Source organism: Bos grunniens, chromosome 1 (assembly GCF_055505025.1).
Source record: "Bos grunniens cultivar Pamir isolate PY7600 chromosome 1, Bosgru_T2T1.0, whole genome shotgun sequence".
NCBI lineage: Eukaryota > Metazoa > Chordata > Mammalia > Artiodactyla > Bovidae > Bos > Bos grunniens.
Window position 1 is genome coordinate 10,530,082 of NC_141165.1, and position 16,127 is coordinate 10,546,208.

At 48.8% G+C, this 16,127-nt stretch overlaps 1 protein-coding gene across 5 annotated transcripts in view; it reads left to right on the forward strand.

Annotated features, from left to right (window-relative positions):
* Nucleotides 1-16,127, forward strand: part of RUNX1 (RUNX family transcription factor 1) — a 269,894-nt gene that overhangs the window by 188,054 nt on the left and 65,713 nt on the right. For all 5 annotated transcript variants that reach the window (XM_086416556.1, XM_086416572.1, XM_086416563.1 and 2 more), the window contains one exon: nucleotides 13,577-13,681. In XM_086416556.1, coding sequence (XP_086272682.1) covers nucleotides 13,577-13,681 — 105 coding nt within the window. The remainder of the gene's footprint in view (nucleotides 1-13,576; nucleotides 13,682-16,127) is intronic.

Genomic DNA, 16,127 nt, shown 5'->3' on the forward strand with positions numbered 1-16,127 from the left:
CATCAGGCTTCCCTACCCATCACCATCTCCCAGAGCTTGCTCAAACTCGTGTCCATCAAGTCGGTGATGCCATCCAACCATCTCATCCTCTGTGGTCTCCTTCTCCTCCTGTCTTCAATCTTTCCCAGCATCAGGGTCTTTTCCAATGAGTCAGTTCTTCGCATCCGGTGGCCAAAGTATAGGAGCTTCAGCATCAGTCCTTCCAATGAATATTCAGGACTGATTTCCTTTAGGATGGACTGGTTTGATCTCCTGCAGTCCAAGGGACTCTCAAGAGTCTTCTCCAACACCACAGTTAAAAAGAATGTAGGTGCAGCCTAGTCTGCAGAACTGTGCCTCCTCCACCCCCAGCCCCACCCCCAGCCTCCCATCCAAGGACTCTCCTGGATCTGGTGAATGGGAGGTCTGGCCAGCACCCTCCTGCTGGTGGTGTGTGGCCTTAACTGAGTCACCTTGTGCAAACAAAGGAGACTTCCTTGGTGCAAACAAAGGCAGTGCACAGGAATATGGGCGTTTGAGCACAGTTGGTGATCTGTGTGCTTATCAGATCTCAGCAGAGGAGGCAAGGTGGGATAGGCCTGTTTGGAGGTGGAAGTGCTCCAGGTTGCTCCAGGCATTGATTTGGGGTTTTTAGAGATGTTTTTCCTTGATTCCATTTGAAATCACTGTACAGAGTATAGTCACTGTCTGTCTATCTGTCTATAATGAATGAGAAACAGTTTAAACTCATATCCTAACACAGCTTTCACCTCTTTAAATGGGTGTGTTTCCAGTACCTACGACCTGGGGTCGGTCCAGACATTTTTCTGCTTTCCCCATCTCGTTTGAAACCTCAGGGCTGGTTAGAGCTGGTAGATCTTATCTGTGTATCTGCTTATCAATTTTCATGGTGGTCTCCCACAGTGGGTCCCCACATTTGGCAATATCTTCAAACATTTTTGGTTGTGTCCCACCCCGGGGTGGGAGAGCAGAGGCCATTCCTCAGTGCGTAGGACAGCCCTACCGTGCAGAGCATTAGTCACGCCGTCAAGACTGAGAAACCCTGCGCTGGCCTCTCACACTGATCATGATCAGTGGTAATGTGTCCTCTTTTTTTCCTAGCACTTTCTGCCTCTTTACAAAATTTATGAATTAATCAGAAAGTTCACACAGAATTTTAAAAAGTAGAGAACATCACTAAATATGAAAGTCTTTTTCTAAATATCAAAATATAATAGAGTTCTGTATACACAGAACTGCACCATCTCCACATCTCTTGGGTTGGGGGTGGTGTGTGGCTTCCAGAAAAAGAGACTGCAGGTGGAGGGGGGTCTCTCCATTGCAGGTGGAGGAGGGAGGCAGGAAAATCTCTTCCTGGAGGACTGCCCCCCTCCTTTCAGTCTCTCCTTAGGAATGTCATGCAGGTGCAGGTCCGTGGGGACCGTCAAAAGCCGTGAAAGTGCACAGCTGGCTTCTCAGTGCCTGTGCCTATCCATCAGGCACCAGTCAGGGGCAGAGAGCCACTCATCCAGAAACGTGAATTGATGTGAGTGCACAGCGTCCACGTGAACTACAAGGCGCTGAAAGCAAGGTCCTGGTGTGCGTCGCTGACTGATACCTTACAGAGACGGAAAAGGAGTCGGTTTGCACACCTTGCGGAGACACAGGGACGGATAGAGGCTGACTTGCCATCCATCCCTGGGAAGCCCTGGTTAGCTGCCAAAAGGCTATCTTCACAGGGACCACAGGCAGACAGAAAGCTGGGTTCTTCCGGAGCTTTCTCCTGCCACCTCCATGTTGGTTCTGCCATCACTTGTTTGCTAAAAGAAGATTCAGCGAAAGATGGCTTAAAAAAAGGTCTGGAAAAAAAAAAAAAAAAGAGTCCTCTGGCATTCTCATTGAAATCATGTTGGTGTCTTCTACGGGAGGAATTTTCTCTTTTTTTAAATTTATTTTTAACTGGAGGATAATTGCTTTACAATGTTGTATTGGTTTCTGCTATGCAACCGTGAGAATAGGCCATCAGTATACATATGTCCCCTCTGTCTTGAGCCTCCCTCCCGCCCGCTTACACTGCCCCTCTAGGTTTTCCCGGAGCACGGGGTTGAGCTCCCTGTGTTATACAGCAGCCTCCTGCTAGCTATCTGTTTCATGCCTGGTGATGCATATGTTTCAGTGCTACCATTTCAGTCCATCCCACCCTCTCCTTCCCCCGCTGTGTCCACAAGGGCGTTCTTTATGTCTGCATCTCTATTCCTGCCCTGCAAATAGGATCATCAAGGACCGTTTTTCTCAATTCCGTATGTATGCGTTCATGTATACTGTTTTTCTGACTTGACTTCACTCCATGTAGCAGGCTGTAGGTTCATCCATACAGGTGGAATTTCTTGAATATGCTTTGCTGTGACTGTGGACCTGGTGGGTTGGTTGCATGTACTCTGCCTGGGGACCCTCACTCTGACCTTGCCTGCCCCATCCGCTTCCTGTGCGTTTCCCTCAGTAAAGTCATCAGCTCCCACATCTGGCGTGGAGGTCAGTTTTGTGTCACATCCTCTGAGACTGGTAAGGGTTAACTCTCCACGTGGGAGTTCCTGGGCGGCTGCAGGTGTGAAGGACCAGCTATGGCAGGCAGGCACACACGGGGGCATGGTGATGCTGAGACCCCAGCACCCGGGAAAGGATGAACGTGGGCCCCAGAGTCCCCAGGAGACTGCCTTCCAGGAATGTACAAAACACAGGAGATTCCACCCTGAACTAGAGAAGCCCTGTGAGGTACCAGTGGACTGGTGCCCGATACAGAGTGGGGACTCATTAAACACCCAAACGAGTGACCACCCCGGCAGTAGAGCCTAGCAGTTACTGCGTGGACGGTCCTACATTCGCCGCTGGGAGGACAGCGTCTCATCCTGGGCACCAGCAACGTTTCGGGTTGATTATTCTTTGTGGTGGGGGCCATGCTCTGCATTTAGGGATGGTTAGTGGCATCTCTGGCCTCTACCCAGTAGAGGAGCATTCTCCCTCCCGGTCCTGGGTGCTCACAACAAGAAATGTCAGCAGAATTTGCCAAATGTCCCTCCCTGGGGGAGAGGTGGAGGCAGGGAGCACTGGATCAGAGCTGTGTGTCCGTGGGCAAGTTCCTTGACCTATCTGAGACAGATTCAAACTTTGTCCAAAGCGGACGGAGTGCAGTGAAGATTGCCTGAGATAAGACAGTCTTTAGGGGTTATTACTTGTCATGGCAAGGTCAATTGCTATGACCCTAATTCTGCAGAGTCACTGATGGCAGCTCTGTGAGCTCCTAACAAACAATACAACCGGGACCTGCTTTATTTATTTGTTTAAATGAGTGACTTTTCTGAGACATCAGGCCCTCATCCTGATTCTTTGGCCCTTGTAGAGCTAGCTCTTGGGTCACGAAACAGTTATGTGTGACAGGCACAGCAATTTCAGATCAGCAATGGAAGGGACGAAATTAAATATGTACTGTAATCCGAGGCACTGTTTTTCATGGGAAAAGAAGTCCTCCCAACTTAGCCCTTGCAACTCCTTTGTCCAGACATTAACGGCATGCAAATATTTATGATTCATACATGCCCCTTTAGTTCCCGATTGTATTTTAACAATAAACACTGCCATTTTCACAGTGAGGCAGAATAATCCCTTTGTCCTGTTGCCGGCTCCCCAGGCTGGCACCCAGCGGCATCGCATTCTTCCTGCTCTGTAATTGCTGACTCCACCCAAGTGGAGGGGGGTTTATAGTTGCTCCACGGTGGCACCCTGGACCACACACTTGAGGACCTTCTGGCTGTTCCCCTGCAGGCCACCTTAAGGTTGTATCTCAGCCTGTTGAGAAAACACAAGCCAACATCCACGCGTGTTTTTCTTTTTTGGCCACATCTTAGCAGAGAATCGATACACCTGGCTGTTGGCTTGAAGAGGTGTCTTGCATTCTGCCAAAATCCATGGACTCAAGAGGCCCCCACAGCCATCATGTCCCAATTGATAGTCCTCCGTTTCCTGATAACTACACATGCATCTGTTTGTGCCGATTCTGCAGCTCTTTGGAAGGTAGTGTGACAAAGTATGAGCAGGTGGCCTGCTTGCTGCTTGCACACTTAGGTGTGTGGCCTCACTCTCCTCATCTGTACAATAGGTATACCAGCGCCCTTCATACATACCGCAAAAGGTTTTTAGAGTGATTCAAAGATGATGTCTGTGTAACAAGACTTAGGAAGAAAGAGGTACAACTCACCTCCATGTCATCTTTCTTTCTGCAGGAGACTCTCTAAGGGAGGGGGGCAGAGATCAGGCAGGTGTTAGGCTGTGTCCCGCTGAATCAGCAAGGCAAGAACGATACCATTTCCACTTTCCACTCCTTATTGGCATGGAATTTATGTTCCTTTATCTTCCAAGGAAGCTTGTAAAATGAGAATGCCTGTCAGACACAGCAGGAATTTCGTTAATATTCATAAATAACACAGGAATAATAATAATATAATCATCCCAGGCATTTGCTGTATATTTCTGTACATAAACACAGGAATAATAATAATAATAATATAGTCATCTCAGGTATAGTCATACCCTGTGATCGACCTGATGTTGTCTGTTTTCACTGGTGAATTGCTCACAGGCTTTGGACCGTCTTTGATCAAAGAAGTATAGTAGCCTGTGGCTACTTTTTTAGAACTGTCCTCCACCCACAGAGGTCATTTCATGAGGGTATTTCATTCATTGATTCATCAGATGAACAGTGTGCATCTGCCATGTGCCAGGCATTGTGCTAGCCCCGGGGACACAAAAGTCAGCCAGAGAGAAGCCACAGCCTGCAGGGGTCAGTGAGGGGGGCCCCCAGTTTACAGATGTTGCTGTTCTGAGGGACCAGTGCCAGGGTGGAAGGACAGTAGTGACCGAGGCAAAATGCACCACCAGGTGCCTCACCCACCACAAGCTCAGGGGCTTTCTGGACCACTTGTCATCTCAGTGGTGACGTCTCAGCATGACGAGGTGGTTGTCCAGGTGAACATCAGGAAGGATGTCCAAGCAGAGAAAACTCAGTGGGAGAGGAGCATCCAGCCAGCAGAGAGGGCCTTGACATCCCGTGCTGGGAATCTGGTCTGATACCAGTGAAACGGAGGTTTTAATCAGGGAATCGACATCACCATATACAAATGGTGGGAAGAGGCTAGGGCTGCAGGCTGAAGAGCAGACAGGGCTTTGGGAGCGTAGCTGGGAGCTCAGAGGTGGGATCCAAGGTTGTTTTGGGGTTGAATTTGCAGGGGCTGAACCCGAGGATATGGAGGTAAATGTCACCGTTTCTAGAAATCAGCTCCCTGTAGGCCCCGCCCACCAGGCCCTGCAGTCTTGCCTGGAGCTTCCCTCTTCTTCCTGCTCAGCTACTGCCCCCCCACCCGCCCTCCTAGCCTCCTGGAGCAGAGCTGTGGGTGCCAACAGGCTGGCGAGCAGGCCCTGAGGACCCTGATGCCGGTTTCCCTGCAGAATGTCCACCCCTGGGCTTCTCTGTTGCAGCACCAGGTGGCCTTAGGCTCTGTGTTTCAGGCACTGGGCTGTGGGCACCATCGGTCAGGGCCAGGACTAGGCCAGCCACAGGAGGTCACCATGGTCACCTGTCCCGTGTGGCATTTGGCCTGATGGGTAGAGAGTAGGGAATTGGAGTGCGCCAACCAGAGGGCTCCCCAGGGTGGAAATACGGAGCAGAAGGCGTGGCCTTGGCCTAAAGAAGCTGTGACTCCAAGGCCCTGGAGGTGTTTGGGCTGCAAGGATTAACCTTGGTTGCTCATCCGAGACATGCAGGCACTGGGACACCAAAAGGAAAAAGGAACATCAGAGAGGGACTGTGATATCTATGGGTATGTTGTGCTTAGTCACTCAGTCTTGTCCGACTCTTGGAGATCCCATGAACTATAGCCCGCCAGCCTCCTCTGGAAGAAATGCAAAAATCATGTGAGAGCATCATGGTTCTTTGGGCTTTGGTTAATGCTTCTCATGAAGAGAAGGACTTGTCCAACCATCCCTCTTACTAAAGCAGAGCTCACACCCAGGCCACTGAAAAGGAGAGTCAAACCTTCCAAGTGAAGTCAGACATCATAAAGAACCAGCTGTCAAGCTGCAACTTTACAGAATAATTCACTGATCCATCTATCAAACATTTTTCTATTGCTTCAGAACAGAAGACGCAAAGATTAATAAAAGACCGTCCCTGTCCTCAAACAACTCATTTTTCTAGAACAGCTCCAGAGAAAACACTTGGCATGTTTTGGCTTTTCTCCAAGCAAACTGCTGTTTTTCAAATGCTCCATCATATCCAATGCATGCTGATTTTTTCTGGAAAACTTAGTTCTGTATTTTAAACACTTGGACTTTCAGGCAACTTTGAGGGGGTTGTCCTTGTGCCAATAGCTGGAGACGCCCCCTTGCATTCTTCCTGCATGGCTGCAGGTGCGATGGGAAAAGGACATCTTAAACACGGGCACTTTGCCTCCAAGTGGACACACACTGACATCACCACCTCAGTTCAATTCAGAGAAACCAGGAAATTCTGTGCCACTTGAAGAATCTGTCTTCTATTCAGAAATCCCCAAATAAATAATTATACAGCCCCAGTGTCGAAAATAGTGGTATGTGTTTGGGCAAGGAAATGGTTGAGGAGCAAAAGCATGCATTTTGGCCATTAGCTTGTTCCAGTGGAAAAGTAAAAAACATAAATTAAGATACTCTGTGAAAAACATCCCCGATTCAGATTTCTCCCAGAATCTCTGAGGATTTGTTCATTTTAATACTTAGTTACTGGGTGATCAAAATTAGACCAAGCACAAACCACGTAGGAAGAGGAGAAATTTTCATGCCACATCTCAAAATCTTGTGGCATTTCCAGAATTTGCAAAGAGCAAAACTTGAGCCTTCTCTGGCTTTCTTCATTTTCCAAAGTTGCGTTTTTGTTTTTTGACTTTTCCTTTCTCACTCTCTTGGTTGCTTAAAGTGTGTGAACTCAACCAGTCTCCCGGCAAAGATGCACAGATGAGTGGAAAATGTCATGCTTGCGTTTCCTTAGCTATGTGACCCCTTTCAGCAGACGGTCCTCGGTGCACACAGCCTGCCCTTGCGTGACAAAGGGCAAGTTTCACATCCCAACCGAAACTGGCCCCAAAAAGGAGAAGATGACTCACAGGGTCCAAACCTTCACCAAGGAGAGTGACCGAAACAGTGAGCCCAGTGCGGGCGGCTTGGTTGCCCATGAACCAAATGATCACAAGAGTTCGGACGGAGGGAGACATGCCCGTGGCCATAGGAGCTCATTGCCATGACCTGATGAACTTCTAAGGACCTACTTCCACTCTCGGGCCCCAGATAATCTTGAGTCACCTTTTCACCTTCTGCTCCTCTCCCCACACTTGCCCTTGGAGGGGGAGCAGGGCACCCATTTGCAGCAATCCTGAGGTTTCGCCACTTCCAGATGTGGTGAGGAAGTGGCGTGGTGCCTCGGGGCCCTGGCGGAACTGCAGTGTCCAGCCGTGGCTTTATGAGACCACAGCCGGCTGCCCGAGTCCACCAGCCCTGTGGCTGGTAAACGTGGAGCCGGAGAAAGCAGAGACTTGGAGCCTTATCCCTGCCTCACCTTGGAAAGCATGTCCGTGGCAGCCGACGTCCAGGAAGACGCGCCCCGTGACCTTCTTCCCAACTAAATAAAGCACTTAGTTATTCTGTGTTGGCATTTGGATGAACACAGTGGCGTTGAGGGGAATGACACATGCTCTGGGGCGGGGGGTGAGGGGTGGGGGATGGGGGGAACGTTTGGCTGGCTAGCTGTCAAGTGGCTTAGCCAGTTGCAATTGTGCCTTACGAAGGTGGCCAGCTGGCAGGGCAGGAGTGACCTTGAACTTGAAGTTCCAGTTGAATGTGCAGTTTTCCTGATGGGTCTTTAGGCCCCATCCTTGCCTGCCTGTTGGTCCTGTGCGCTCCACGTGGATCTGCTGGAACTTTCTAGAAAAGAGAGGATGAACCTGAAAGAGCTCCATTGGCACCACCTGCCAAACACTAAGGCTCCCCTCACTGCCCACCATCAGACCTCGATGCTGAATTGCCACCAGCCCCGCCTCACGGACTGCCTCCAGCTGTGATCTTTGTGGAATCGTGTTTGTCACATCTTTAATGATAATTAAACTGATATTTGCTAATGCCTTATTTCATGTAATTTGCATAACAGCACTGGGAGATGGAAGGACCATGATCACCCCTGTTTTACAGATGATGAAGCCCCTCAGAGAGGTTAAGTCACTTGCCCAGGGTCGCACAGCTAGCGAGTGGCAGAGCTGGCATTCGAGCCCAGGCAGCCCGCATTGTTAACTACTAGCACCCCGTGCCTTGGCACTACCACAGGGTTGTGTAATCAAGTTCTCATCTTGTGCTGCTTCCAGGCTTCATAAGTCAAGACAGCCCTTCTCTCCTTCGTGGTTTCTTCCACCTTCTTAATTCAGTCCTAGTGTGGGTGCTTCTAAATAGAATTCCTCCTGGACCCAACCACTGGCCAGAACTCAGGGTGCTGTCTGGGTGAGGTTTGTGGGCAGGAGAAGGCAGGTCTGAGTGCTCCCCTTTTCTTGGCTCCCTCCGCTGCAAACCCACAGAGGGCCACCCCCGTGACCCTGCAGTTCGTCCCCTCAGGAGGCCGGGGCCGCAGTCTTTCAGCAACACAGCTGGGGGCACCCCGGGTCCCACCATGGGCTGCAAGGAGCCACCCAGCCTGTCCATGAAAGAACCCACACAGGCTACACATGGGAGCAGTTCTCTCTATGGCAGCCCCGTCTCCCAGCCCTGTATTTGATCCCGAAAAGCCAATTTCCGGGCAGTGGTTATGGAGCTGAAATGCTTTTCTTTGCTCTCCTCTGCCTTCCTACTAGTCTACCCACAGCTTGCTGAGAAAAACACTTTGAGAGGCTTTCACTCTCCACACCTACGCACTTAAAATACCAGGCCCATAGGTCATTTTGATGAGGGAATTTGGCTAATAACATATTAGGCCGTGGCTGCCTCTACCATCGTGGCAGGTGCTGGCCAAGAAGGGCTGTGTCTCGGCAGGAATGAGCTGGGGCGTGGCTAGGTGTGATGGGGTGTGGTCAGGGTGTGGTGGGGCGTGGCCATGGTGTGGTGGGGGTGTGGGCAGGGCAGAGGGCGGGGCTCCAAGGGTCTGACGTGCCCACTGGCAGCCCCGTCCCCAGGTGTCAAGTTCAGTGCCAGGTCTGCACAGAAGAATACAAGGAAGTGGAAGGCAGAGCTTTCTTAGAGTGGAAAAATGTCACACACACCTGTGAGCCAAATGTCATCACTTACTGCCGCTGTCTATGAGGTCATGGGCAGATGTCGTGGTGTTCAAAGCTGTACACAAGGGCTCCGTTGTGAGCCGGAATACCTCCGCCTTCATGAGCCATGGTTACTGGGGCCAAAACGCCCCACCTAGTAGCTTTTGCCGGACAGACACTTCTTGACTGCACATAAAATGATGGGCATAAAATAGTAGAACTTTAATTATAATTACAAGCAGCGATTTTGCAAATATTCACTTTGGTTGAATTTCCTTCCCAATTCAGTAGGGCAGTCTCTGTGGTTAACCAGGGGGCTGGCATTAAGCACCAGGAGCCTAAATTCAGCTCAGGAAGAAAGTAGTTTTGAACTATAACCCAGGCTCTCAATTAGCTGTTGAGTACGGTTTGGAGCCATTATCATCCCCAGGACTGTGTTCTCTTTTGAGGGCAGTGGCAGAGCATAGCAAAGGGACCACAAGTCTGGATTCCTGGTTCTGGTGCCACTGAGTTTGAAGGTAGAGCTTGGGGACTTCATGAGAATAATATGAAACACAAAGCTGGGAGATCTGGGTTTCCTGTGTATCCAAGCTGTGTGACTTTGGACAAAGCACTCACTCTCTGAGTCTTAGCTTTGTTGTCTGTTAACCAAAGGCAATGAAATCTGTCTTGTTTATTTCATGAGAGTGCTGGAAGGACCAGATAAAACAGTATATAGGAAAGTGCTTGAAAACTTGTAAGTTCTACATAGTCCTGAAAATGCCAACATTAGGAAGACAGTGATCTTTGTTGTCATTTAGGAAATCAAGGATAGGATGGTTGTTAACTTGGTCGCTCAGCCGTGTCCGACTCTTTACGACCCCATGGACTATACAGTCCATGGAGTTCTCCAGGTCAGAATACTGGAGTGAATAGCCTTTCCCTTCTTCAGGGGATCTTCCCAACTCAGGGATCGAACCCAGGTCTCCTGCACTGCAGATTCTTTACCAGTTGAGCCACTAAGGAAGCCCAAGAATACTGGAGTGGGTAGCTATTCCTTCTCCAGCGGACCGTCCCAACCCAGGAACTGAACCGGGGTCTCTTGCTTTGCAGGCAGATTCTTTACTAACTATATATATATATATATATATATAAATATCTGCAGAAGATTATATATGTATGTATGTGAATCACTTGGCTATGCACCTGAAAGACACAACATTGTAAAGCAACTATACTTCAATACAAATTTTTAGAAAACAAAAAACAGGATGGTTATAGGAGGGCCACCATAGGAGTAAGACTGTTTCCAGGGGTAAAACCCCCAGGTGAAACCTAGAAAATAGTGGTCACGTGTAGTGCTGCAACTGGAACTCTTTTGACAGTTAGTGTTTGTACTGAGTTGAATGTTGCTGTCTTTCAGTCACTCAGTCATGTCTGACTCTTTGCCACCCAATGGACTGTATCCCATCGGGTTCCTCTGTCCAGGGATTGCCCAGGCAAGAATACTGGAGTGGGTTGCCATTTCCGTCTCCAGGGGATCTTCCCGACCCAGGGGTTGACCTTACATCTCCTGCATTGACAGGTGGATTCTTTACCACTGAGCCACCAGGGAAACCCACTGAGTTGATTAGCATTCCCTAAAAAGTCATGTCCATGGGTAACCTCAGAATGTGACCTTATCTAGAAATAGGGGCTTGCAGATATAGTCAAGTTAAGGGAAAGTCCTACTGGAGTAGGGTATGCCCTAAATCCAGTGACAGGTGTCCTTATAAGGAGAGGGAGATTTGAAGACAGAGGACATAGAGGGAGAGAGGCCATGTGAGGAAGGAGGCAGAGATTGGAGTGGTGCAGCCACAAGCCAAGGAGAGCCAAGGATTGCTAGTAACACCAGAAGCTGGGGCAAGACCAAGAAGAATTCTTTCCTGGTAGGGGACGGCCCACTCAGCACCTCAGTTTTGGACTTCTGGCCTCCAGAACTGGGAGACTATAAGTTTCAGTTGTTTTAAGCCACCTGCATGCACGCATGCCAAGTTGCTTCAGTCATGTCCAAGTCTTTGCAACTCTGTGAATGGTAGCCTGCCAGGTTCCTCTGTCCATGGGATTCTCTAGGCAAGAATACTGCAGTGGCATTACTGGAGTTGCCATTTCCTCCTCCAGGGGATCTTTCTGACCCAAGGATCAGACCAATGTCTCTTGTATCTCCTGCATTGGCAGGCGGGTTCTTTACCACTAGTGCCCCCTGGGAAGCCCTTAAGCCACCTGTGCTGTGCTTTAGTCTCTCAGTTGTGTCTGACTCTTTACGACCCCATGGACTGTAACCTGCCAGGCTCCTTTGTTCATGGGGATTCTCCAGGCAAGAATACTGGAGTGGGTTGTCATGCCCTCCTCCAAGGGATTGTCCCGACCTTGGAACCAAACCAGGGTCTCCTGCATTGCAATCAAGTTCTTAACCAGCTGAGCTACCAGAGAAGCCCTTAAGCCACCTGCTGCTGCTGCTGCTGCTAAGTCACTTCAGTCGTGTCCAACTCTGTGCAACCCCATAGACAGCAGCCCAGCAGTCTCCCTGTCCCTGGGATTCTCCAGGCAAGAACACTGGAGTGGGCTGCCATTTCCTTCTCCAATGCATGAAAGTGAAAGTGAAGTCACTCAGTCCTATCCGACTCTTAGTGACCCCATGGACTACAGCCTACCAGGCTCCTCCATCCATGGGATTTTCCAGGCAAGAGTACTGGAGTGGGGTGCCATTGCCTTCTCTGCTTAAGCCACCTAGTTTGTGATAATTTGTTACAGCAGCCCTAGGAAGGAAAGACAGTGTTTTAATGGAATCTGAAATGCTGGGGTTTCAGGCAGCAGGGGAAACACCCTGGGTGCAGGCACACGCCTACCTGTGGAGATGGACAATGGGATTTATCTCAAAGATAAAACCAGAGTGGACAGTGACACTGCATGTATCCCATGAACGCCTTCGTTTTGCAAACCAGGAACCTGAGATCTGGAGAAGTTAAAGATGTGTACAGGAACCTAAATCTTCTGTCTTGCAGGGAGAGCTCTGCCTCTTTCTTTCTCTCTCTCTACACACACAGACACAAACACACACCCCCCTTTAAATACCATATGCCGGATGCTGTTTTAATGATTTTACTCGTATTAACTCATTTAACCTCCTCCACAATTCTATGGGCTTCCCAAATAGAATCCGCCTGCCAATGCAGGAGCTATAAGAGACACAGATTCAATCCCTGGGTCTGGAAGATCCCTTGGAGGAGGGCACAGTAACCCACTCCAGTATTCTTGCCTGGAAAATCCCATGAACAGACGAGCCTGGGAGGCTATAGTCCATAGGGTCATACAGAGTCAGACACAACTGAAATGATTCAGCACACACACAGGCACAATTCTATAAGGTAGGAGAAGTTACGTGTACCCATCTTCAAGGTGAGGACACAGGCACAGGGAAGACTACTGACTTGTTTAAGGTCAGTTAGCCGGAATTCAAACCCAGAGGACAGTCTCTGAACCACTTTGCCAAGAAGAAATGCTTTTAAATAACTAATGTATTTATATATTAATAGTTTTATTATAAATTATGTTTTAAACAATTTTTTAATTATTAAAAACACTGCATGACATGTATGCAATGAGTACATACTCACATTTTGTGAGTATGTATAAGACACTTAGATGGAAATCCACATGCATATTTATGCTCCGAATTGTCACTGAATCTCAGTCTGTCAATTACATATCCTTCTGTCTGGCCAACCCCGTGTGTGCCTATGGCATAATCAAAATAATATTTTAAATCACCAACAATTAGTATTTTCAAAATACAGAGAGAATCATTCCAATTAAGCCTATCCTCAGAAATTCTCTCTCTCCTAATCCTTGGAGGTACAAAGAACATTAGAGGGGAAAGACAAAAATGGGTTCTCTTACTCCTTTTGCTCTGAGCTTATTGAAAGGGACGACATGGGGGTTTCTAGCTGCCAATCTGCCCATATGTTCCTGGGCTCTCGACCTAAAAGTAAACACATCTGAATCTCTCTTGATCCTGTGTTATTAATGACCAAACGAAAGCCATGTGACTACCAGACATGCCACATCTAGACAGCATAGTTGTACTTTCCAGAATGTCAGCAAAGCCAAACTAAAAGGAGTATTGGAAAAACCGACAACGTGCGCTCAAGCCCTGCCCCCTTTCCAGGACGAGGGCTGGAAAGCATACATTAATTTTGAATTACCCAGCAAATATAATCAGGCCATCGCCTCATCCTTCTTTGCTCTCTTTTGTGTTCCAACAGGGAAAAGCTTCACTCTGACCATCACCGTCTTCACAAACCCACCGCAAGTCGCCACCTACCACAGAGCCATCAAAATCACAGTGGATGGACCCCGAGAACCTCGAAGTAAGTGGGCCCCCTTTGGGGCTGGCACCCCCCCCAACCCCGCCCCAGTTGGTACACTCAGGCATCAGGGACCATGTCTTCGAAGCCTTGTGTTCAATCAGCATCATCCAGATGTGGCTGAAACCTCTGCCAGAGGGGAATGTCAGGCCCCTGTAGAGAGAGAGAATTTTACTTTTGACATTCTCACTTGTCAAAGGCTGTCTCTGGGCTCCAGGCTCTTTTTTTCGAAGCATCCTTTTAGAGGGCAGAAGGAAATCAGACTGACTCAAGTGCATGTTAGAATCATTTGGGGACAGCACGGGCCTAAGGACCAAATACATGGTAAAGGTCCATGGAAGACTGGCCAGGCACAGAGGTGGCCCCAAAAAGGCCAGAGGGTCAGAGTGGACCACAGGGGGCTGATTACCATCCATGCCGGTCTTTTATTCATTTGGAGGCTGGAGATGAAATCTATCCAAATGACCCTTTTCTTTCTGTGCCACAGATTGAAATCTTATGACAGGATTGTTTAAAATAGAGAATGGGAGGCAGGAGGAATGCCTGGGGGAAAACCAGCAAATATAGAAAGATGGTACCAGAAAAATAGCTCCTGCGAGAAAAGTTTTTTTTAAAAAGGAGTGGGGTTGTTTAGTCTGCAGAAAAATGTCTTCACGGTGACTTAATGACTATCTTTGAGTAAACACAAGAGTAGCACTCTTTTCCAGAACCACACCCTTCCCTTGGATGGAGGCTGGGTTACACTTGCAGATCGCTGGAGCTGCCTGGAGCCCCAGCCCGGCATCTGCATGCCTTCTAACCATGTCAGGCCCCCAGTGGAAAATTAATATCCTCTATTCTCAGGGTGGGGGTAAGGGGTGAAAAACTGGGCTTCCTGCTAGGCCAGGAAGTTGAGATGCAGGCGTGTCAGGTTGTAAAGCGAAGTGGTTAAGAATTTTGAGTGCTGGGCTAAACAAGTGGAGTGCGGGGCTGAGGTGCTTAAGCTTTCAGGAAGTTATGGAGCCTCTCTGAACCTCAGTTTCTTCATCTGTAAAATGGGGATGTTAATGAGAGCTTCTCTATAACTTGAAGGAGACAGTGCTGTGTGCCTGGCACGGAGAATGAAATCAGGAAATGCCGGCAATCCCCAGTTGTGCCTCCCTGTCTGTGTCTCAGGGTGCCCCTCCACCCCCTGCCCCCCAGTCCAAGAGGACCTGCCCTGTGGTGGTGTTGGTGGCCCCCGGGCACGGCTGTCTATAGGTCATCCTGTGAGCATTACAACTCGTGGCAGTCTTCCCTGGAGTCCCGGCCACAGCCTCATGGTACATTGATCACCCCGGGCGCTGTGTCAGTCAACCACACCACCAGGGACCACCCGTCAGGACAAGCTGTCCATTCACCATCTCTTTGGTGCCCTTCGCCTGTTATCTTTCTGACCTTATTTCCCCCGCCCTGCAGATTGTTCTCTTTAAGTACCTGGAGATGTTCTGGCCACACCCAGACTCAGGAAACTCCGGGACTTGGTAACCACCCCCGATTCCCATTTCTGTGTGAAAAGAAAACCGCAGGCGCAGAACCACACAGTTCCAACCAAACCCAACTTGGGAGCTTTCCAAAGTAGGAACGGCAAATTGAAGACTCCTAGTGACCCTGCGTTAAACACGCCAGACGCACCACACAGGCGCCCTGGCGTTCTGCAGAGGACCAAAGAGGAAGCAGGCTCAGATTACAGCAGGCGCGGGATGGGGGGCAGGCTGCTGTGAGGTTTAAGGCGGTTGACCTTGAGGATACTTAAACTTCCAGAAAGGCTCACTCAGGAGGCTGTAGAATCCCTTTCTTGAAAAATAGAAGCAGGTGGACTTCCCTGGTGGTCCAGTGGTTAAGACTTCTCCTTCCAGCGCAGCAGGTGTGAGTTCCATCCTTGCTCATGGAGCTGAGATCCCACATCCCTTGTGACCAAAACACTGAAACATAAAACAGAAACAATCTTGTAACAAATTCAATGAAGACTTAAAAAAAAAATAAGCACACAAAATTTAAAAAATAAAAATGGAAGCAGGAGGTTAAGAGATACAAATGATGGTGTATAAAATAAATAAGATACAAGGATATATAGTTGGAGGAGGGGATGGCAACTCACTCCATGGATAGAGGAGTCTGGTGACTACAGTCCATGGCATCACAAGGAGTCAAAAATGACTGAGCGACCAACACACACGCACACAAGGATATATAGTACTACAGGGAGTATGACCGATATTTTATAATAACTATAAATGGAATATAACCTTTAAAGCTTGTGCATCACTATGTTGTACACCTGAAACTTATTAATATATAATACTGTACATCAGCTATGAAAAGTGAAAGTGAAAGTCACATCTGACTCTTCGTGACCCCATGATATAGCCTGTGGAATTTTCCAGGCCAGAATGCTGAAGTGGGTAGCCTTTCCCTTCTCCAGGGGAAT